A 23,396-nucleotide genomic window follows, 5' to 3' on the forward strand; every position below is an offset into this window, starting at 1 on the left:
CGCCATGAGCGCGGGAGAACGCTATGAGTGCGGGAGCACGCAACGCGAACAGAGCACGCCATGAGTGCGGGAGAACACTATGAGTGCGGGAGCACGCGACGCGAACAGAGCACGCCATGAGCGCGGGAGAACGCCATGAGCGCGGGAGCACGCGACGCGAACAGAGCGCGCCATGAGTGCGGGGGGACGCCATGAGTGCGGGAGCACGCGACGCGAACAGAGCACGCCATGAGCGCGGGAGCACGCGACGCGAACAGAGCGCGCCATGAGTGCGGGGGACGCCATGAGTGCGGGAGCACGCGACGCGAACAGAGCGCGCCATGAGCGCGGGAGCACGCGACGCGAACAGAGCGCGCCATGAGTGCGGGGGGACGCCATGAGTGCGGGAGCACGCGACGCGAACAGAGCGCGCCATGAGCGCGGGAGCACGCGACGCGAACAGAGCGCGCCATGAGTGCGGGGGGACGCCATGAGTGCGGGAGCACGCGACGCGAACAGAGCGCGCCATGAGCGCGGGAGCACGCGACGCGAACAGAGCGCGCCATGAGTGCGGGGGGACGCCATGAGTGCGGGAGCACGCGACGCGAACAGAGCACGCCATGAGCGCGGGAGCACGCGACGCGAACAGAGCGCGCCATGAGTGCGGGGGGACGCCATGAGTGCGGGAGCACGCGACGCGAACAGAGCGCGCCATGAGCGCGGGAGCACGCGACGCGAACAGAGCGCGCCATGAGTGCGGGGGGACGCCATGAGTGCGGGAGCACGCGACGCGAACAGAGCACGCCATGAGCGCGGGAGCACGCGACGCGAACAGAGCGCGCCATGAGTGCGGGAGGACGCTATGAGTGCGGGAGCACGCGACGCGAACAGAGCACGCCATGAGCGCGGGAGCACGCGACGCGAACAGAGCGCGCCATGAGTGCGGGGGGACGCCATGAGTGCGGGAGCACGCGACGCGAACAGAGCACGCCATGAGCGCGGGAGCACGCGACGCGAACAGAGCGCGCCATGAGTGCGGGGGGACGCCATGAGTGCGGGAGCACGCGACGCGAACAGAGCACGCCATGAGCGCGGGAGCACGCGACGCGAACAGAGCGCGCCATGAGTGCGGGGGGACGCCATGAGTGCGGGAGCACGCGACGCGAACAGAGCGCGCCATGAGTGCGGGAGGACGCCATGAGTGCGGGAGCACGCGACGCGAACAGAGCACGCCATGAGTGCGGGAGGACGCCATGAGTGCGGGAGCACGCGACGCGAACAGAGCACGCCATGAGTGCGGGAGGACGCCATGAGTGCGGGAGCAGGTGCGTGGCCGAATCGCAAACACGTGAAAAACTCGCCCGTGTCGCAACAGCCGTGACATCTGCACTGAGCCGGTCTCTTCGTACCATCGACCCAGCTGGGTCTTTTTTTTTTCTTTCATTTTTTACTTATCTGGTTCAACTTGAAAGAAAACAAGCCATTGCAATGTAGATGACATCATTAGGTCATCCACAAATAAACAAAACAAAGTCTGTGATAAGGATTCCGAGAATATGGGTATTGTAACTTTGTTAAATTGACTGTTCAAATTGCTGTGCAAAGCAAGGTCTATATCACATTTATTGGTGTCTTCGTTTAAGAATCTGGGTTCATGGTTTTATATTCGCAACTTGAAAAGACGATGACATAGCTGCAAGATAAATAACAATAAGAGAACTGCTGAATGCAATAAATCCATTGAAGCAGTTGTTAGAATAATAATTCTAGACATAATTTGGCGGCGTGTAACTTTTTCCTATGTATCATAATCTATTTTTATCCTTTTTCGTTTTAGGCTATTCTGTTGGGAATTTAAAACAGTAGAACCTAAACTTATTGTAAAATAATGTGCTATGTTGAATGAAATATGTGCAAGGTGTGTACACAAAATATTAGAAATTCAATACTTTTTTCATATAAATCGATATATATTGTAATGAAAACGTTTAACTTGTATACCAGATACATTTTAATTCGTGATTCTTATCGTAGGGAACTATAGATTAATCTAAAATAAATAAAGAATATGGTATATGACCTATGTGCCCTTGTAAAACGAATTTAAATATGTACGTTGAGACTGAAGCCTTTTTTTTTTCAATAGCCACTGCTAGGGTAAAACAGCTTTTGCCTCTGGTTAAAATGACTCATGATTCGACCAAACTACCTGTATATCTCCCTGGATTTAATAAGGCCCAGGGTTGTCAATAAAATGCCAAACATATTGATTTTTTTTCCTAACCTAACTAAAACTAAGTGTATTTTGGAGGGGTCCGGGTTAGGGAGGGACCTAGGTGCGTCTCAGGCCGAAGCCTATACGCCTAGTCATGCTGGGATTAGCCATGCAGGGAGAGAGTCGCATGCATCATGTGCTAGGAGGGGATTGGCCACCCATGGCAGCGATTGGCGCCATGACTAACTCCCCTCACTCTTAAATATAGACTATAACTAGAGATAGGTTGGGCTTAGGTAAAACCTGCATAGACACAGGGAAAACCCTGGGCAAATTTGCATGCATTAAGTGTAGGAGAATACAGGAGACAGAGGATGGTCTGGATGAAGAGTTGGACAGAGTAGAAAAGAGTCTACAATGCTGGGGGTTGGGCACTTGGACTCGTGTATCCAGGACTGGAGTTAGTGACCAGGGACGCAAGCGCCCCTGGTGGTGAGTGGTTACACTGACCACTCACTCCGCCGCCAGCCAACACCCAAACATATTGTGGGACACGGTGATACACGGTGAGACGCGGAGAGACGCGGAGAGACACGGTTAGACACGGTTAGACACGGTTAGACACGGTTAGACACGGTTAGACATTATAGGACCTGCTAGTACATGGTGTTGTAGATATAAAGTTGAGGTCAGAAAAAATAATTTTCGTTTAAAAACTATTTTAACTCTGTTTACATATACAGTGAGAAGTGATCCATATATTCTGACAAAATAACAAAGAAGCACAGAATTTTAGAAAAAAAAAAATATATATATATATATCAGCTAGACAAAAGCTGAAGCTGTTATGAGAACATGAAAAAAATAACTTAAAATAGGCCTACCTTATTATAAATTTAGTAAAAAAAAAAATAGAACACGTGAACGGCAAGCTAAAATGTTGAGTTTTAATCGATTTGTCCTAAAACTGTTACGAGGAAAACTATTCGATCCAGCAAAAACCATTTTAGTTCTGAATGCATGAATACTTTTCAAGTTCGACTAGCTGTTTAAGGATGAAAGAACAATCTTACTTTTTGCTGTATAGAAGACAATTTACCATTAGTGAATTCCAACGCTTTTTTTACACGCAGTATTTGTGTTAATTCGACAAACAGTCTAATATTTTTTATTACAGTTTAATTGTTAATTTATTTTTATTTTATTATTGAAAGGATAAATCGGTGAAGTTTGGATTCCGTGCTTGCGCAAATTACAATCTAGTAAGAACACTCCTTTGAAGCAATTGGTGTTTAGCAGTTTAAAATAATAAAAATTTATTTACCCCTTTTTTTACACTTTGTTAACAATATTCACTTAATTAACCAGGAAATTTAGCACTCACGAAAGCAAGCTTGTTATGTGAGTGCATCTAGTGACTTCAAATTACATGCGGTATTTTGACGATAGTAAACATTTGTAAAAGTATAATAACTGAGAAATAAATATATAAAATATAACCTAATAAACCTTACATTAGTTTTATAAAGATGAAAGTTATAAAATTCGATAAAATGAATAAACAAAAAAAAAAGGGGGGGGGGGCTTGTCTATAGTGTCAGTTTACGGACGATAATTTTACGTGATAACGTCATAAGAAAACATTGATGAAAAATTGCATACTTTTAAATTTTCTAATATTATTTACAGTTTTTGCAAATTTAATTTAAATAATTTGTTTAAATATAATCACGAGCAATTAGTCACGAGCAATTAGTTTAAAAACCCGCCTTAACCTGTTTGATATTATAGAAGATTTTCTCGCACGGTGGTTGGCCGGTTCTTGCACGCTCGGCTCAGGAGGAACGTGACAATTTTTCGTGCGTGCAGCCGGCGTTCATCGATTTATATGACGTTATCACGTCAAAAAAAAAGTGTACATTATAACTGAATGCAGTCAACTGAAGCACGCAATTGACGCCGTGAGGAATATTCCCAGGCCTGGAAGCCTTCTTTTCACAGACGAGAGAACCAAACGCCCGATCGTGCATCTTCGTTTTTTTTTTTTGTTCATTGTAAATAAATATGGCGGTGTTGATAAATGGATACTAATGGTCAATAAGGTTAGGTTAGCTACATTGTAAATACTTTAAAACATCGTGGACGGTTGATTTGGTTAGATAGCTACATTAAAGATACGCAGGGGCGCAACAACTAAATTTCCAAAAGGGGGGGGGGGGGGAATATACCTTTTTATAAAGAATCATCGATCCCCCTATTGAAGAGGGTGGTCCGGGGGTTCTCACCCGGGAAAATTTGTATTTCAAGGTGGGAAATGGTGCTCTTTAAGCAGTTTTATTATCTAAAAATTGATTACACAGAACCGTGTTTGCCCTCGTTTGCCCCCACTTCAAAGTTTCAGAGGGGGGGGGGGCAAAATACCCTTGTCGTCGTCCCCCCTGTTGTTGCGCCCCTGAAGATACGGAAAGCGAGCATGAACTTCGGGGAACTTCGGGGAACTTCGGGTGTGGCTCTCTCGCCTGTGAAACGAAGGCTTCCCGCCCAGGCCACCAACGGGCGAAGGCGGGGGCGCGGCCGAGAGATGCCAGTCTTGTGTGTTCCAAGTTTAACGGCCGCCGCGGGCAAGCGTGGTTTGTAACACTCGCGGAATGCCCGCTCGATATTTCGGGCCAGAGGCAGAGCTTGCAGCAACTCGCGCTTGCAGTAAGTAGCAATCTGAGGCCAAGCCACCCAGGGGTCCTCATCGAGGTAACCTGGGTGTAGCAAAGAAGAAAAGTTAGTGCTCTTGGTACGCCCTCACGGGTTTAGTTCCAGGAGGTGGAGGAGGAGAGGCCAGGCCGGGCTTTGCCCGTGAATAACTTGCAGTAAGTAGCCCCGAGGCCTGTATTGCAATTCACAACAACAGCGTCACTTTACGGTTCGTCGCAGTTCCTTCCTTCTCTCTCGGCAGTGTATTTCCCTTCGTGCGTCGACGACGTGAAACTAACAAACAAGCGTAGCTTGGCTTCTGGGTTGTAGCCGCGTCCTTGCCAAATAATTCGCAGACGTTTCGGTCGAAATTGCAGTCGCCATCATCAGGGAGCAGTTACCTACGTGCGATCTCTACTCAGTAGGTAACTGCTCCCTGATGATGGCGGCTGAAATGTCGACCGAAACGTCGGTGAATTATTCGGCAAGGACGCGGCTACAACCCAGAAGCCAAGCTAATTCAGACAATGGCCGTGAAAGCCTGCGAACATTATTGTTACGCTGATTATCACTTCAATTTAACAAGAAGATATTTCGCGAGCTGATTCGAAAAAAAAAGTCAAGATCGAAACGTCTGTATTTCGTAGGCCTACGGCTACCGCAAACGGACCACAGTCTGTTGCTATGACCCAATGGTAAAAAGACCAGATAACATTAACCTCTACAATATGTCAAAAAACGATATTTTCTCTAATATGGGCAGGATTATTAAGTCTTACCTGGAGGTCATTAAACCTGAGAAAAAAACTATGGTCCTGCGATTACAGAAACGTTTTCAAAACAAGCAAATTATTTTAAAGACAATATTTTCTCGAAATACACGTCTACAGTTATCTCAAGATAGCTGTCAGATTGATCGGTTTCGGAACATTTCAAACAGTTACATCTTTGGAGTGCAAGAAATTTAATAATTAACCGTGCGCGCAACATGAGCAAAAAAGTCCCATTCATAAGTTATTCTGATGCTGGCGGAGACTGGCCTGCGAACACACACACTGCCTAAAAACACCCAGTATGAAAAAATAAATTGGTTGTCTGTAAAGTTGGTTTACGGACGAGTTTAACGTGACGTCATAAAAAAACATTGATGAAATGATTGCATACTTTTATGAATAAAATTGAATCATTTTTATTGAATTATCACTATTTTGTATGGATACAAAGAATGAGTGAAATGAAATCTACATTTTAATTGATGAATTTACTTTTATTTGCATTCATTAATTCAAATATGTTTATTACTTTAACGAAGAGATTATTTTAACTATAACTTTTATACATGTTTGCTATTTAACTTCTTCCAATCTGTGTTATTCTGTTAATGATAGGACGATGATAGGAAAAGTATGGAACGAATGGAAGTGTTTCAAGTTTAATGTGCCTCGAAAAAGTCAAATCGATGGTTGTTCCAATCGAGTGGTAGAGACAGATGCGGCGCAAGCGTACAAAGAGCGTAACGGGACACAGAGTGACGGGACAATGTGCGTAACGGGACACTTTTTCTTGCGTGCAGTCGGCGTTCACCGATTTATTAGACGTTGTCACGTCAAAACATGACTCTGGCAGAGATTTCTTTCGTCAGAGGCTCTGGGAAGACGTGACGTGGTCGGAGATATCTCCGACACAGTGCCACACTTGCTGCTGACACAGTTTCTGTTCGCTCGCTGACAAACGTGTCAAGCACTCGGCTGCAAGCGGCCGCAAGCTTCCACGAAGCGATCATTGTGAACCGAGGTTAGTCCTCGTTTCACGAGTTGACGACACCTGTGATTCCCGTATTATCACTTTTCTTAAAACACTGAAGCTTTTCTGTTCACTTTTATTTTTGTCAGCTATTATGCAGGTGAGTAATACATGTTCTTTTGAGCAAAAATCACGCAATCATTAGCCCAGTACCCAGGGACATAGCCAGGGAGATAGCCAGGGACATAGTCAGGGATATAGTCAGGGACATAGTCAGGGATATAGTCAGGGACATAGTCAGGGATATAGTCAGGGACATAGCCAGGGACATAGCCAGGGACATATCCAGGGACATAGCCAGGGACATAGCCAGGGACATAGCCAGGAGGTCCGTGGGTCCGAAACACTCCCTTAAAGGATTTAAATGATAAATTTAAAAAAAAAAAACTAGTGAAGACAGACTAAGAAAATTACAGAAACTAAGCTACATAAGGTTACAGGGAGCTTTATTTGGAAGGATTTTTGTAATCCATATAGTGAACTACAATAAATGCATACCTAGCTCCACATACCTCATACACAGAAGCAGCAGGAATTGTATTTGCAAGAAGTCTATATTTAATGCCAGTTTGCACTCATGTTACTGTAAGCATGTGTTTCATACAAACTTGACATGTGTGTCATATGTTAAATAACATTTTTATATATGTATGTATTTATGACTTGTATTAACAAAAGCATCAAACAATTGACCTAAGAAAAAAAGTATCAAAAAATTTTAAAAAAGTATTTTTAATGGGCAAAATTATACTTAATTTCTAAATGCAAACGTTGTTGGACTTCTAAAATTTTACTATTACCTGAAATTTGAGTGTGAATTAAAAAAAACTCATTTTAAAAGAAAACTTTCTTATAAAACATGATATAATGGTTATACTGGACATCCTCCACAAAACTCTGGCCCCGACCCTGTTGTGCGTCTCACGAACAAGACGTTAGATACAGCCACACTCTGGATAAGTAAAGTGGGGAAGGCACGAACAAGACGTTAGATGCAGCCACACACTAGATAAGCAAAGTTGGGAAGGCACGAACAAGATGTTAGATACAACCACACTCTGGATAAGTAAAGTGGGGAAGGCACGAACAAGACGTTAGATGCAGCCACACTCTGGATAAGTAAAGTGGGGAAGGCACGAACAAGACATTAGATGCAGCCACACTCTGGATATGTAAAGTGGGGAAGGCACGAACAAGACGTTAGATGCAGCCACACTCTGGATAAGTAAGGTGGGGAAGGCACGAACAAGACGTAGATGCAGCCACACTCTGGATAAGTAAGGTGAGGAAGGCACGAACAAGACGTTAGATGCAGCCACACTCTGGATAAGTAAAGTGGGGAAGGCACGAACAAGACGTTAGATGCAGCCACACACTGGATAAGTAAAGTGGGGAAGGCACGAACAAGACGTTAGATGCAGCCACACACTGGATAAGTAAGGTGGGGAAGGAAGTCGCCCTGGCGCGGAGCTGCTCTCCGATTGGTAACACGTGACGCACAGTTGGGCGAGGGGTGGGGGGTGGGGCAGACGCAGGAGGAAGTAGTCGCGCCGGTCGCCAAGGGAAGTAGTGTCAGCTGCCTCAAGGTGTGTGGTGGAGGGGAAGGCCACACCTGGCGCTGGCAGCCGCCTCACTGCGCGTGCAGGCGCGAGTGTTGTCGGGTTTCCAGCCCGCGGGCCGTGACGTGGCATTCTCAACACCCAACCACAGCGACCAGAGCGTCATTCTACAAGCTGCCCAACTTAACGATAGCGCCTGCGGATGGTTCCATTTGACTAGCTCATTCATGCGGCCAGTGACTGTAGCCACGCGCACAGGAGCCAGGCAACTGACGGACCGTGTGGCTTGTCGTCAGTATTGGAGAACAACACAACGAGAGCCCGTCATCGCTACCGCCGGACCCACGTGTTGCAGCACAAACCTGTATATATTACAATTCCTGAACATCGGGAGACGCACCAATCGTAATGTTGTGCCAAGTGAAAATTTACAAAAGCAAAATTGTTCAAAGCCAGTCTCTGGGAAAAACTGTTTTTTATATAAATAATATTGCAGTATACAAATTGTACTTTCAGCCAAAATGTTTTTTTTTTGTTTTTTTTTTTTGTTTTTTTTTTTTTGGGGGTATCTAATCGTTGTAGGTAATAACTTACTGTTGGTTCAGTTAAAGTAAAATAAAATAATACAAGCACAATAAATAACCTTCAACAAAAATATTAACTCTATAATTGAACACACGTTTTTGAGTAAATAAGTTTCCATATACTACTCGGGAATAAAATAATTATTTAATGTAACTGCACACCTGTTAAATGGAAAAGCGAACTGGTTTTATTTCACTCAGCATTTAAGAATGATGGACATTAAGTTGAAATTTTCTTGTTCCTTTGTTTGAGTTGGTAAAATAATTTTTATACAATTTCTTAAACCAGTTTAATAAATAGGTAATTAACTAATAATATAAAATTTAAACTCGGTAGCATTTTGAACTCGTAACGTAAAATTAGCACAATTATTTCTGTGAATTATCTCGATGAAGCGACTAATTGCATGTAATTTTATGGCTGTACCACAAAACTGCCTACATTAAATCAGACACCAATTCCCTTATTTTTTTAATTTTAATATTATTGGATTTTCGAAATAGCCAGACAGGGAAATTCAAGTTAATTAAGTCAAAAGTTGCATATATATATATATATTATATATATATATACTAGGAATTTAATTTTGTTACTTTAACTTCAATACATCACTTCCAAAAATGCAACAAAGTTGCCTAATCACACTTTTAAACGATTTTAACTGTAACTTAATTAACCTAACCAACAATTTGCAATATTAAAATATTTTTAATGTAGCTAACATAACCTAACCAACCATTCACAAGTTATCAAAAATTTGTAATAATTACGCCAAACCTTAAAAACTAACATTTTGGAATTTTTATTGATATTTCTCGTAAATTTGGCTTTCCTTCAGAACTAATTTTTTTACCACTCAAAAAAAAGTCTAAGCGAATCCCCTATAAAATGAATTTAAAATTTAAATCCTCAAAGTATTGATTTCAAATAAATAAAGAGAGGAATAAACGAACATTTAGGAACGCGGCCTTGGAATGAACTGGTGTGAATCTTATGTTTCCCTACGAACCTCCGGCAGTTACGTTATGTGCCGGATTTGATAATGAGTACGGCAGTTCTCAGCGAGCAACAAGAGAACTATTTACAAGCACCGCGATATCGCGGCGATTAACTTTAAACTTTATCAGCAATACAACGCTGTTGTTGTGCATTTTTAAACGGAAAACTAACTGGCAATTAGTAGATACTTATGCAAGCAACCTTTTTCAATTTATTTTTAAATTTGCTTCTGAAGCAATTATATCCGTTAATTGCCATATTCTATGCTTGTGTGCCCGAGGCCTGGCGAAAGCTTGCAATGACCGCCTGACTGTTATATACTAAGGGTTTGGCCAGACATTTATGACTGGAGGAAAAAACCAACATTTTCGCCAAGTTTTAAAGATGTGTTTGGGCGACGGAAAAAAAAAACTTTCGCAGTGGTTTTAAGGGACTAACAACCTTCATGTTGGGGAAAGAATGTAGTGAAATTTCGCCAGGACTGCAGACTACAAAAATTTTTTTGGGACTTTTTTTTATGAATACTGTGCTATCGTAATATTCTTTTTAGCGTGAGATGGTACAAAAAACCGGGTGGCAAAGCAACCTGAAGTGACGTCAACAGACACACGGGTGCAGCAGCGATGCGCTGATCAAATGGAAGGATAACTGTGGACACGCAAGTAATCTTTTCTTTTTTTTAAAATAAGAACTGCAAACACATTTTTCAGCCCAGAACAATATTTCATTATGGCAGTTCATAGTTAAGGTTACGGTTGTATAGCGAGCCGAACTATTGACAGAAATAAATAAATGTATATATTTATTGTAATTATTTAAAAAATTTATATGTAATATTAAAATTATATATTTCTCCGTAAACATTTTCAATTGCTAATGTTACGTATTTATAGTGGGACGCCGGCGTCACAAAAAGTTTTGGGTTAGTTTCAGCTAATAAATTTGCATGCTCCTTAAATCTGAAAAAGGTCCTATGAGCTCAGCCATTGATAATGTGCAATATAAGGCTGTATGCTCTGTAAGGTTGCTGTGTGTAGATTTGGGCACACATAATTTGTTGAGCTCGAATGATGGTCTAAGCGAGAATTCCTTTAATTTTTTTTTTAATTTTATTGAGAATGTGGTCATTTAGTACTTTCTAGTTTCTGTTTGAGGAAACTGCGCAATTTTAGCTACTCACCATAAACCCCAACTGTGGTTATTTAGGTAGGCCTAATGCGCGGATAGCATACGCCTTAAAGGGGCGGCGACGGAGATTTTTAATTTTATGCCAAATTAAATTAATGTAAAAAGGTTTTATGAATAATAACTGACTGACCTAAATTCTGCATACTACGTAAGAATTATTATTTAATCATCCAACGGTCATACGCTAGTAAATATAATCAAGTCAAACAACGAATAGGAAGCATGAAATCTCGTGTAATATTTGCTCAACTAGGATTTCAGTTTTTAAAAGAAACAAATCTGAACACCTTCGGACATTTTAACTGTGGTCAATCACGTCATAAAGGACAATAGAAACACGCCGAAAACAAAATGATTCACTGATAAATGGTAGCGTAGGCTTAACCTCAAAGTTCACGGGGCTGTTAAAGTCGCTGTTGATCATTATAGCTGTCTCTGTCAATTTCAATGGTTTCCATTGTATGCAGCAGCCATGCCAAAGCATTGCCAATTAAGATTCTTACATTATAACCTAGCTTGTAAAATGCGAAATAAACGCGTGTTTTTGTAACACAAGAGATCCATGATTGATTATAAAATAACTCAGTTGCAAGACGTTGAAAACCACAGCTTGCAATATGAACAAGGTACCAACAATGTGGAATACTGGAACAAGATCTTTTACCACGTAAAAACAAAATACATTTGTATTTTACAAACAACTTAAGAAACTAGATCACAAACTTCCTTTTTGTAATTATAAACAAAAAATTTACAAAATGTTGTGGTTATATGTAAAACTAATGTTGTCAACTAATGTTCTAGACTATTTATTTTACGATTCCTACTCTCCATGTTTTTCATAAAAAAATATCTTAACATTTTGTGACCAAAAGCGTCGTATAGTAAAACGTGGCCTTCGAAAAATAAATTAATCAGCAGTTTTCTTTGGTATAATACAAATCATACTTCAGAAAGCAAACATAGTAGATCTTAAGTATTGACAAATACAGTTTAACTTCACAAACACCAGCCTATACACATACAAACATTTCACGTGTGTCTAATGTAAAAATCACTGGCACATATCGAGTAAACAAAAGTGTTTGTGGCTTGTGATTGTATTGCCAAACACACGCTGGAGCAATTGGCTGGTTACAAAGGGACAAAAGATGGATGTGTCTATATTCAACCTTCAAACTTCGGCTGCAGGTATATCACGTAAAAATAAGTTTAAAATATAGGTACATATGACATAAGGACTAAATTTCTACCCAAGAATTCATTTGCGTATACATCGCTGAACAATCAGTGCCCCTGATTTTATGCAGCTGTTTCGAACGAGTGTTAAAGAGTGTTGCATAGCTGCCAGGAGTAGATAACTGTTTTAAATTTTTTTTCTCGGAAAAACAGTGGGGTGTAGGGCAGTACAACAACGTGAACTTTTTTCGATACTTTTGACATGTCGATAAATGACCATATTATTTCTCCGAGTCAACAAAAATGATGGAAAATAACGATTATACCCTAAATTATTTCAATTATATAAATTTACTTAAGCGGAAAGATTTACAGTGTTCGTAAAACTTTTCTCCATTATACATTGTACAGGCGCTTGGGGTTTCATTTATATTCCTTATAATTTTCAATAATATACCGGTTCGGTTGCACTTCAAATGTGTAAACCAGTCATGGACACAATTAAGACCATATGTCGTACATGTATTTTCAAATTAATTTTTACATGATGAATCTCCGGCCGAAGATTCAATCTAAACATGTAACTCACCTGTGTGCGCCATCGTGTAGAACTGCTGCACTTCTTGGCTCTGCGGGCCTCTGCTGTCGGCCACCCTCTGCAGGTACACACGGTGCATCCTCCCGTACTCCTCCTGGCTGATGTTCATCTGGAAACATCTGGGAGTCAGCAACAACACACTTCCAGGTCTCTACATGCTGTACACTGACAACTACTGAGTGAACTGCTTGACTCTGCGGGCCTCTGCTGTCGGCCACCCTCTGCAGGTACACACGGTGCATCCTCCCGTACTCCTCCTGGCTGATGTTCATCTGGAAACATCTGGGGATCAGCAACAACACACTTCCAGGTCTCTACATGCTGTACATGGCCAACTACTGAGTACACTTCTTGGCTCTGCGGGCCTCTGCTGTCGGCTACCCTCTGCAGGTACACACGGTGCATCCTCCCGTACTCCTCCTGGCTGATGTTCATCTGGAAACATCTGGGAGTCAGCAACAACACACTTCCAGGTCTCTACATGCTGTACACTGACAACTACTGAGTGCACTGCTTGGCTCTGCAGGCCTCTGCTGTCGGCCACCCTCTGCAGGTACACACGGTGCATCCTCCCGTACTCCTCCTGGCTGATGTTCATCTGGAAACATCTGGGGATCAGCAACAACACACTTCCAGGTCTCTACATGCTGTACATGGCCAACTACTGAGTACACTTCTTGGCTCTGCGGGCCTCTGCTGTCGGCTACCCTCTGCAGGTACACACGGTGCATCCTCCCGTACTCCTCCTGGCTGATGTTCATCTGGAAACATCTGGGAGTCAGCAACAACACACTTCCAGGTCTCTACATGCTGTACACTGACAACTACTGAGTGCACTGCTTGGCTCTGCAGGCCTCTGCTGTCGGCCACCCTCTGCAGGTACACACGGTGCATCCTCCCGTACTCCTCCTGGCTGATGTTCATCTGGAAACATCTGGGGATCAGCAACAACACACTTCCAGGTCTCTACATGCTGTACATGGCCAACTACTGAGTACACTTCTTGGCTCTGCGGGCCTCTGCTGTCGGCTACCCTCTGCAGGTACACACGGTGCATCCTCCCGTACTCCTCCTGGCTGATGTTCAACTGGAAACATCTGGGAGTCAGCAACAACACACTTCCAGGTCTCTACATGCTGTACATGGCCAACTACTGAGTACACTTCTTGGCTCTGCGGGCCTCTGCTGTCGGCTACCCTCTGCAGGTACACACGGTGCATCCTCCCGTACTCCTCCTGGCTGATGTTCAACTGGAAACATCTGGGGATCAGCAACAACACACTTCCAGGTCTCTACATGCTGTACATGGCCAACTACTGAGTACACTTCTTGGCTCTGCGGGCCTCTGCTGTCGGCTACCCTCTGCAGGTACACACGGTGCATCCTCCCGTACTCCTCCTGGCTGATGTTCATCTGGAAACATCTGGGAGTCAGCAACAACACACTTCCAGGTCTCTACATGCTGTACATGGCCAACTACTGAGTACACTTCTTGGCTCTGCGGGCCTCTGCTGTCGGCTACCCTCTGCAGGTACACACGGTGCATCCTCCCGTACTCCTCCTGGCTGATGTTCATCTGGAAACATCTGGGAGTCAGCAACAACACACTTCCAGGTCTCTACATGCTGTACATGGCCAACTACTGAGTACACTTCTTGGCTCTGCGGGCCTCTGCTGTCGGCTACCCTCTGCAGGTACACACGGTGCATCCTCCCGTACTCCTCCTGGCTGATGTTCAACTGGAAACATCTGGGAGTCAGCAACAACACACTTCCAGGTCTCTACATGCTGTACACTGACAACTACTGAGTACACTTCTTGGCTCTGCGGGCCTCTGCTGTCGGCTACCCTCTGCAGGTACACACGGTGCATCCTCCCGTACTCCTCCTGGCTGATGTTCATCTGGAAACATCTGGGGATCAGCAACAACACACTTCCAGGTCTCTACATGCTGTACATGGCCAACTACTGAGTACACTTCTTGGCTCTGCGGGCCTCTGCTGTCGGCTACCCTCTGCAGGTACACACGGTGCATCCTCCCGTACTCCTCCTGGCTGATGTTCAACTGGAAACATCTGGGAGTCAGCAACAACACACTTCCAGGTCTCTACATGCTGTACATGGCCAACTACTGAGTACACTTCTTGGCTCTGCGGGCCTCTGCTGTCGGCTACCCTCTGCAGGTACACACGGTGCATCCTCCCGTACTCCTCCTGGCTGATGTTCAACTGGAAACATCTGGGGATCAGCAACAACACACTTCCAGGTCTCTACATGCTGTACATGGCCAACTACTGAGTACACTTCTTGGCTCTGCGGGCCTCTGCTGTCGGCTACCCTCTGCAGGTACACACGGTGCATCCTCCCGTACTCCTCCTGGCTGATGTTCATCTGGAAACATCTGGGAGTCAGCAACAACACACTTCCAGGTCTCTACATGCTGTACACTGACAACTACTGAGTACACTTCTTGGCTCTGCGGGCCTCTGCTGTCGGCCACCCTCTGCAGGTACACACGGTGCATCCTCCCGTACTCCTCCTGGCTGATGTTCAACTGGAAACATCTGGGAGTCAGCAACAACACACTTCCAGGTCTCTACATGCTGTACATGGCCAACTACTGAGTACACTTCTTGGCTCTGCGGGCCTCTGCTGTCGGCTACCCTCTGCAGGTACACACGGTGCATCCTCCCGTACTCCTCCTGGCTGATGTTCATCTGGAAACATCTGGGGATCAGCAACAACACACTTCCAGGACTCTACATGCTGTACACTGACAACTACTGAGTGCACTGCTTGGCTCTGCAGGCCTCTGCTGTCGGCCACCCTCTGCAGGTACACACGGTGCATCCTCCCGTACTCCTCCTGGCTGATGTTCAACTGGAAACATCTGGGAGTCAGCAACAACACACTTCCAGGTCTCTACATGCTGTACACTGACAACTACTGAGTGCACTGCTTGGCTCTGCAGGCCTCTGCTGTCGGCCACCCTCTGCAGGTACACACGGTGCATCCTCCCGTACTCCTCCTGGCTGATGTTCATCTGGAAACATCTGGGGATCAGCAACAACACACTTCCAGGTCTCTACATGCTGTACATGGCCAACTACTGAGTACACTTCTTGGCTCTGCGGGCCTCTGCTGTCGGCCACCCTCTGCAGGTACACACGGTGCATCCTCCCGTACTCCTCCTGGCTGATGTTCATCTGGAAACATCTGGGAGTCAGCAACAACACACTTCCAGGTCTCTACATGCTGTACACTGACAATTACTGAGTGCACTTCTTGGCTCTGCGGGCCTCTGCTGTCGGCCACCCTCTGCAGGTACACACGGTGCATCCTCCCGTACTCCTCCTGGCTGATGTTCATCTGGAAACATCTGGGAGTCAGCAACAACACACTTCCAGGTCTCTGCATGCTGTACACTGACAACTACTGAGTGCACTGCTTGGCTCTGCAGGCCTCTGCTGTCGGCCACCCTCTGCAGGTACACACGGTGCATCCTCCCATACTCCTCCTGGCTGATGTTCATCTGGAAACATCTGGGAGTCAGCAACAACACACATCCAGGTCTCTACATGCTGTACACTGACAACTACTGAGTGCACTACTTGGCTCTGCAGGCCTCTGCTGTCGGCCACCCTCTGCAGGTACACACGGTGCATCCTCCCATACTCCTCCTGGCTGATGTTCATCTGGAAACATCTGGGAGTCAGCAACAACACACATCCAGGTCTCTACATGCTGTACATGGCCAACTACTGAGTACACTTCTTGGCTCTGCGGGCCTCTGCTGTCGGCCACCCTCTGCAGGTACACACGGTGTATCCTCCCGTACTCCTCCTGGCTGATGTTCATCTGGAAACATCTGGGTGTCAGCAACAACACACTTCCAGGTCTCTACATGCTGTACATGGCCAACTACTGAGTACACGTCTTGGCTCTGCGGGCCTCTGCTGTCGGCCACCCTCTGCAGGTACACACGGTGCATCCTCCCGTACTCCTCCTGGCTGATGTTCATCTGGAAACATCTGGGAGTCAGCAACAACACACTTCCAGGTCTCTACATGCTGTACACTGACAACTACTGAGTGCACTGCTTGGCTCTGCGGGCCTCTGCTGTCGGCCACCCTCTGCAGGTACACACGGTGCATCCTCCCGTACTCCTCCTGGCTGATGTTCATCTGGAAACATCTGGGAGTCAGCAACAACACACTTCCAGGTCTCTACATGCTGTACACTGACAACTACTGAGTGCACTGCTTGGCTCTGCGGGCCTCTGCTGTCGGCCACCCTCTGCAGGTACACACGGTGCATCCTCCCGTACTCCTCCTGGCTGATGTTCATCTGGAAACATCTGGGAGTCAGCAACAACACACTTCCAGGTCTCTACATGCTGTACACTGACAACTACTGAGTGCACTGCTTGGCTCTGCGGGCCTCTGCTGTCGGCCACCCTCTGCAAGTACACACGGTGCATCCTCCCGTACTCCTCCTGGCTGATGTTCATCTGGAAACATCTGGGAGTCAGCAACAACACACTTCCAGGTCTCTACATGCTGTACACTGACAACTACTGAGTACACTTCTTGGCTCTGCGGGCCTCTGCTGTCGGCCACCCTCTGCAGGTACACACGGTGCATCCTCCCGTACTCCTCCTGGCTGATGTTCAACTGGAAACATCTGGGAGTCAGCAACAACACACTTCCAGGTCTCTACATGCTGTACACTGACAACTACTGAGTGCACTACTTGGCTCTGCATGCCTCTGCTGTCGGCCACCCTCTGCAGGTACACACGGTGCATCCTCCTGTACTCCTCCTGGCTGATGTTCATCTGGAAACATCTGGGTGTCAGCAACAACACACTTCCAGGTCTCTACATGCTGTACACTGACAACTACTGAGTGCACTGCTTGGCTCTGCGGGCCTCTGCTGTCGGCCACCCTCTGCAGGTACACACGGTGCATCCTACCCGTACTATCACTGATATAGATTATAACGGTTATTTAATTTTATTAAAAATTACCTGATAAATGTAGGCTAACATTTCGACAATTTCTTCTCAGTATACGACAGATAAATGTAAACAGTTCCTATCTGACCTACAGTATGAATATAATTTTTATTACAAGAAAACATGCGTGCACACGTACACATGTACACGTGCACGCGTGCACACGTACACACGTGCACACGTACTCTCAGAGACCGGCGGCCGCTCGGTCCAAGGGTCGATAGTACCTTGCAGTACGCGCGGAAGGACAGGTTCTCGGAAGCAGGCCTCCAGGGCCTAATTACGCCGCCACCGCCGGCGCCGCCGCCTTGCTTGCAGAGCGCCTAATGCGCGGCGAGCCACCCCCACCTAACCTGATTAACGGCAGGTAGGGCGCGACACGTTAGGGCTTGCTTTCCGGGAAGCGCCTAACGAACCAGGCGGGGGTCGCGCAACTATGACAAGGCGCGCCTGCGTCACAAAGTTCTGGCGTCCCTCGGCTGTGCTACAGCACGGCCCAGCTAGCAGTCTGCCACGTGTGTCCGGCCGTGGGGAAGCCTACAACTCACGTAGTTTCGGTTCCCTACCACGTTCGTGCAACTTCGGGTTTCTCTCAAAAATTGAAATTAAAAAAATCGAAGGGTTAGGTTAGGTTAGGTTAGGTCAGTCACAACATGCTCTTTTTCATTGGAAACTTCTGATTTAGCGGCTGAAGTGGCGTTAATACCAAAACGCAAAACTTCGGAAATCTACGAAAATTCTTGCACGGAACCGAAACTACGTGAGTTGTAGGCTTCCCCTGGACGTGACGTGACACAGACTTCCACTCGGCGTGGCTGTGCCACTTCGACCTGCGCTAGGACAAGCGAACAGCTCTTCAAACACACATTTCTTCCTTGCTGAACCAACCAGCGCGTTTACGTTACCAACCCAAGCTTTTATAATTATCACACAAGAAGCGAACAGCTCTTCAAACACACATTTCTTCCTTGCTGAACCAACCAGCGCGTTTACGTTACCAACCCAAGCTTTTATAATTATCACACAAGAAGCGAACAGCTCTTCAAACACACATTTCTTCCTTGCTGAACCAACCAGCGCGTTTACGTTACCAACCCAAGCTTTTATAATTATCACACAAGAAGCGAACAGCTCTTCAAACACACATTTCTTCCTTGCTGAACCAACCAGCGCGTTTACGTTACCAACCCAAGCTTTTATAATTATCACACAAGAAGCGAACAGCTCTTCAAACACACATTTCTTCCTTGCTGAACCAACCAGCGCGTTTACGTTACCAACCCAAGCTTTTATAATTATCACACAAGAAGCGAACAGCTCTTCAAACACACATTTCTTCCTTGCTGAACCAACCAGCGCGTTTACGTTACCACCCCAAGCTTTTATAATTATCACACAAGAAGCGAACAGCTCTTCAAACACACATTTCTTCCTTGCTGAACCAACCGGCGCGTTTACGTTACTAACCCAAGCTTTTATAATTATCACACAAGAAGCGAACAGCTCTTCAAACACACGTTTCTTCCTTGCTGAACCAACCGGCGCGTTTACGTTACCAACCCAAGCTTTTATAATTATCACACAAGAAGCGAACAGCTCTTCAAACACACGTTTCTTCCTTGCTGAACCAACCGGCGCGTTTACGTTACCGACCCAAGCTTTTATAATTATCACACAAGAAGCGAACAGCTCTTCAAACACACGTTTCTACCTTGCTGAACCAACCGGCGCGTTTACGTTACCAACCCAAGCTTTTATAATTATCACACAAGAAGCGAACAGCTCTTCAAACACACATTTCTTCCTTGCTGAACCAACCAGCGCGTTTACGTTACTAACCCATGCTTTTATAATCATCACACAAGAAGCGAACAGCTCTTCAAACACAAATTTCTTCCTTGCTGAACCAACCGGCGCGTTTACGTTACTAACGCAAGCTTTTATTATTATCACACAATAAGCGAACAGCTCTTCAAAACACATTTCTTCCTTGCTGAACCAACCGGCGCGTTTACGTTACTAACCCAAGCTTTTATAATTATCACACAAGAAACGAACAGCTCTTCAAACACACATTTCTTCCTTGCTGAACCAACCAGCGAGTTTACGTTACTAACGCAAGCTCTTATAATTATCACACAATAAGCGAACAGCTCTTCAAACACACATTTCTTCCTTACTGAACCAACAGACGCGTTTACGTTACTAGCCCAAGCTTTTATAATTATCACACAAGAAGCGAACAGCTCTTCAAACACACATTTCTTCCTTGCTGAACCAACCAGCGAGTTTACGTTACTAACGCAAGCTTTTATAATTATTGCACAATAAGCGAACAGCTCTTCAAACACACATTTCTTCCTTGCTGAACCAACCGGCGCGTTTACGTTACTAACCCAAGCTTTTATAATTATCACACAAGAAACGAACAGCTCTTCAAACACACATTTCTTCCTTGCTGAACCAACCAGCGAGTTTACTTTACTAACGCAAGCTTTTATAATTATCACACAAGAAGCGAAAAACTCTTCAAACACAAATTTCTTCCTTGCTGAACCAACCGGCGCGTTTACGTTACTAACCCAAGCTTTTATAATTATCACACAATAAGCGAACAGCTCTTCAAACACACATTTCTTCCTTGCTGAACCAACCGGCGCGTTTACGTTACTAACCCAAGCTTTTATAATTATCACACAAGAAACGAACAGCTCTTCAAACACACATTTCTTCCTTGCTGAACCAACCAGCGAGTTTACGTTACTAAGGCAAGCTTTTATAATTATTGCACAATAAGCGAACAGCTCTTCAAACACACATTTCTTCCTTGCTGAACCAACCGGCGCGTTTACGTTACTAACCCAAGCTTTTATAATTATCACACAAGAAACGAACAGCTCTTCAAACACACATTTCTTCCTTGCTGAACCAACCGGCGCGTTTACGTTACTAACCCAAGCTTTTATAATCATCACACAATAAGCGAACAGCTCTTCAAACACACATTTCTTCCTTGCTGAACCAACCGGCGCGTTTACGTTACTAACCCAAGCTTTTATAATTATCACACAAGAAACGAACAGCTCTTCAAACACACATTTCTTCCTTGCTGAACCAACCAGCGAGTTTACCTTACAAACGCAAGCTTTTATAATTATTGCACAATAAGCGAACAGCTCTTCAAACACACATTTATTCCTTACTGAACCAACAGACGCGTTTACGTTACTAACCCAAGCTTTTATAATTATCACACAAGAAACGAACAGCTCTTCAAACACACATTTCTTCCTTGCTGAACCAACCGGCGAGTTTACTTTACTAACGCAAGCTTTTATAATTATCACACAAGAAGCGAAAAACTCTTCAAACACAAATTTCTTCCTTGCTGAACCAACCGGCGCGTTTACGTTACTAACCCAAGCTTTTATAATTTGAACACAATAAGCGAACAGCTCTTCAAACACACATTTCTTCCTTGCTGAACCAACCGGCGCGTTTACGTTACTAACCCAAGCTTTTATAATTATCACACAAGAAACGAACAGCTCTTCAAACACACATTTCTTCCTTTCTGAACCAACCAGCGAGTTTACGTTACTAACGCAAGCTTTTATAATTATTGCACAATAAGCGAACAGCTCTTCAAACACACATTTATTCCTTACTGAACCAACAGACGCGTTTACGTTACTAACCCAAGCTTCTATAATTATCACACAATAAGCGAACAGCTCTTCAAACACACATTTCTTCCTTACTGAACCAACCGGCGCGTTTACATTACTAACATAAGCTTCTATAATTATCACACAATAAGCGAACAGCTCTTCAATCACACATTTCTTCCTTGCTGAACCAACCGGACCGTTTAGGTTGCTAACCTAAGCTTCTATAATCATCACACAATAAGCGAACAGCTTTTCAAACACACATTTCTTCCTTGCTGAACCAACCGGCGCGTTTACATTACTAACATAAGCTTCTATAATTATCACACAATAAGCGAACAGCTCTTCAAACTCACATTTCTTCCTTGCTGAACCAACCGGCGCGTTTACGTTACTAACCTAATCTTCTATAATCATCACACAATAAGCGAACTGCTTATAATCGATTGGAAGCACTATTTATTTAGTTGGTAGCAAACGACAAAAATTTTGCCAGAAAAAAATAACGTTGGCGAGTAAAGAGATCAAGGATCGTTACTGTGTGATAACAGTTACTGTAAGAGAACGTGTAACTGAACTTTACAAGAGATCTGACGCCCACCGACTGAAATTGCGCCTCAGAAGCTGGGCTAATCACCACTAACAGTGACGAGACTTTTCAACCGGATGGAAGCAAGTACAGTATACCTAAAAGATAATACAGTTGTTTGTTTGGTACCGAGTAAAAACCGATACGTTACGTATTCACTAAACGTAAATCATTGATTGTTTCCGATTTTTCTTTTCCCACAATTTGGAACGGCATTTCTCGAGTAAACCCGTTTGTATTGACCTCATTGTCGACGTGACTTAAGGCCCACTTGCATGAAACAAATTGAGTCAAGACTTTACGGTTGCTGTGTGCAATTTGAATCGAGTAGAGTGTAACGATTTCGCAACAATGACAGAGCATCAGCCATGAGGTAAATGGACTTCGTGGTTGTGTGTGTGACGAGTGTGGCGTCTCTTACGACCTAGGTAACACCCAGGACGAACTAGTTGTCCCTGGCAGCAGAACTTCGGAAGGCAGAGGATAAACTTTGCGGGATCACTTCGCGCACTGCGCCTGGGAACACTTTAGGGACACCTGTATTTCGCAAATACATTTCGTGTCAAGGTATTTCACAAAATACTGTAGCTTTTCTCCTGTGGTTATTGGCTGAGGTCGGGGAGAGGTGTCGTCCCGCTCTTGACGGGGCCAATGAGAATGTGGTCACCGTACTGCTGCACCCTCAAATTTGCCATGACTAGAGACCTGCAAAATTCGCGGATTCATTCGGTGATAGGCTAGAATTAAAACACATATACCTCTTAGATTATTTTTAGGGCCATGCAGATTTCGCGAAAAGATTTCGAGACTAGATGAAAGTTAAAACACTATAGCATCATCTGCGTTTCGTGATTGGGTGAGTTTCTCCCAAGTACATATTGAGTGTAAAATCACCAATCACAGTGACTCAGTGCGGAAGTAAACGCGTCCTGAGTGGCTCGGTCAAATAAGGCAACGAATTCTCTCGCAGGCAGCCGCCAATCACAAGGAAGAAACCACAGGTGCGGGTATACCTTGTTGCAGTCTAATGGGTGTTCAGATCTTTTCGCCTAAAATGCCTGCCCCTAATTATTTTGCTATCGGCTTACTGTTCATCTGGACGAATCTCAACCAATTATAAACCTCCAACCAAAGAAGGATCTAATCGCAGACAAACCAGCTGACACGACTTACAAGTCGGCAGCCAATGAACTTGCGTTATTTTCCCGAGTGTACAGGGGTATGTGCAGTCTATCCTGAAGGCCATCTAAACCGCGAATTTTGCAGGTCTCTAGCCATGACTCTTAGAAAAAGCTACAGTATTTCGTGAAATACCTTGACACGATAT

At 44.8% G+C, this 23,396-nt stretch overlaps 1 protein-coding gene across 1 annotated transcript in view; it reads right to left on the reverse strand.

Annotated features, from left to right (window-relative positions):
* Positions 1 to 23,396, reverse strand: part of LOC134529908 (bone morphogenetic protein 4) — a 143,157-nt gene that overhangs the window by 51,617 nt on the left and 68,144 nt on the right. Inside the window, exon 2 of the mRNA XM_063364466.1 lies at positions 12,785 to 12,902. Within this exon, the coding sequence (XP_063220536.1) occupies positions 12,785 to 12,902 (118 nt within the window). The remainder of the gene's footprint in view (positions 1 to 12,784; positions 12,903 to 23,396) is intronic.

Source organism: Bacillus rossius, chromosome 2 (genome assembly GCF_032445375.1).
Source record: "Bacillus rossius redtenbacheri isolate Brsri chromosome 2, Brsri_v3, whole genome shotgun sequence".
Taxonomy (NCBI): Eukaryota; Metazoa; Arthropoda; class Insecta; order Phasmatodea; family Bacillidae; genus Bacillus; species Bacillus rossius.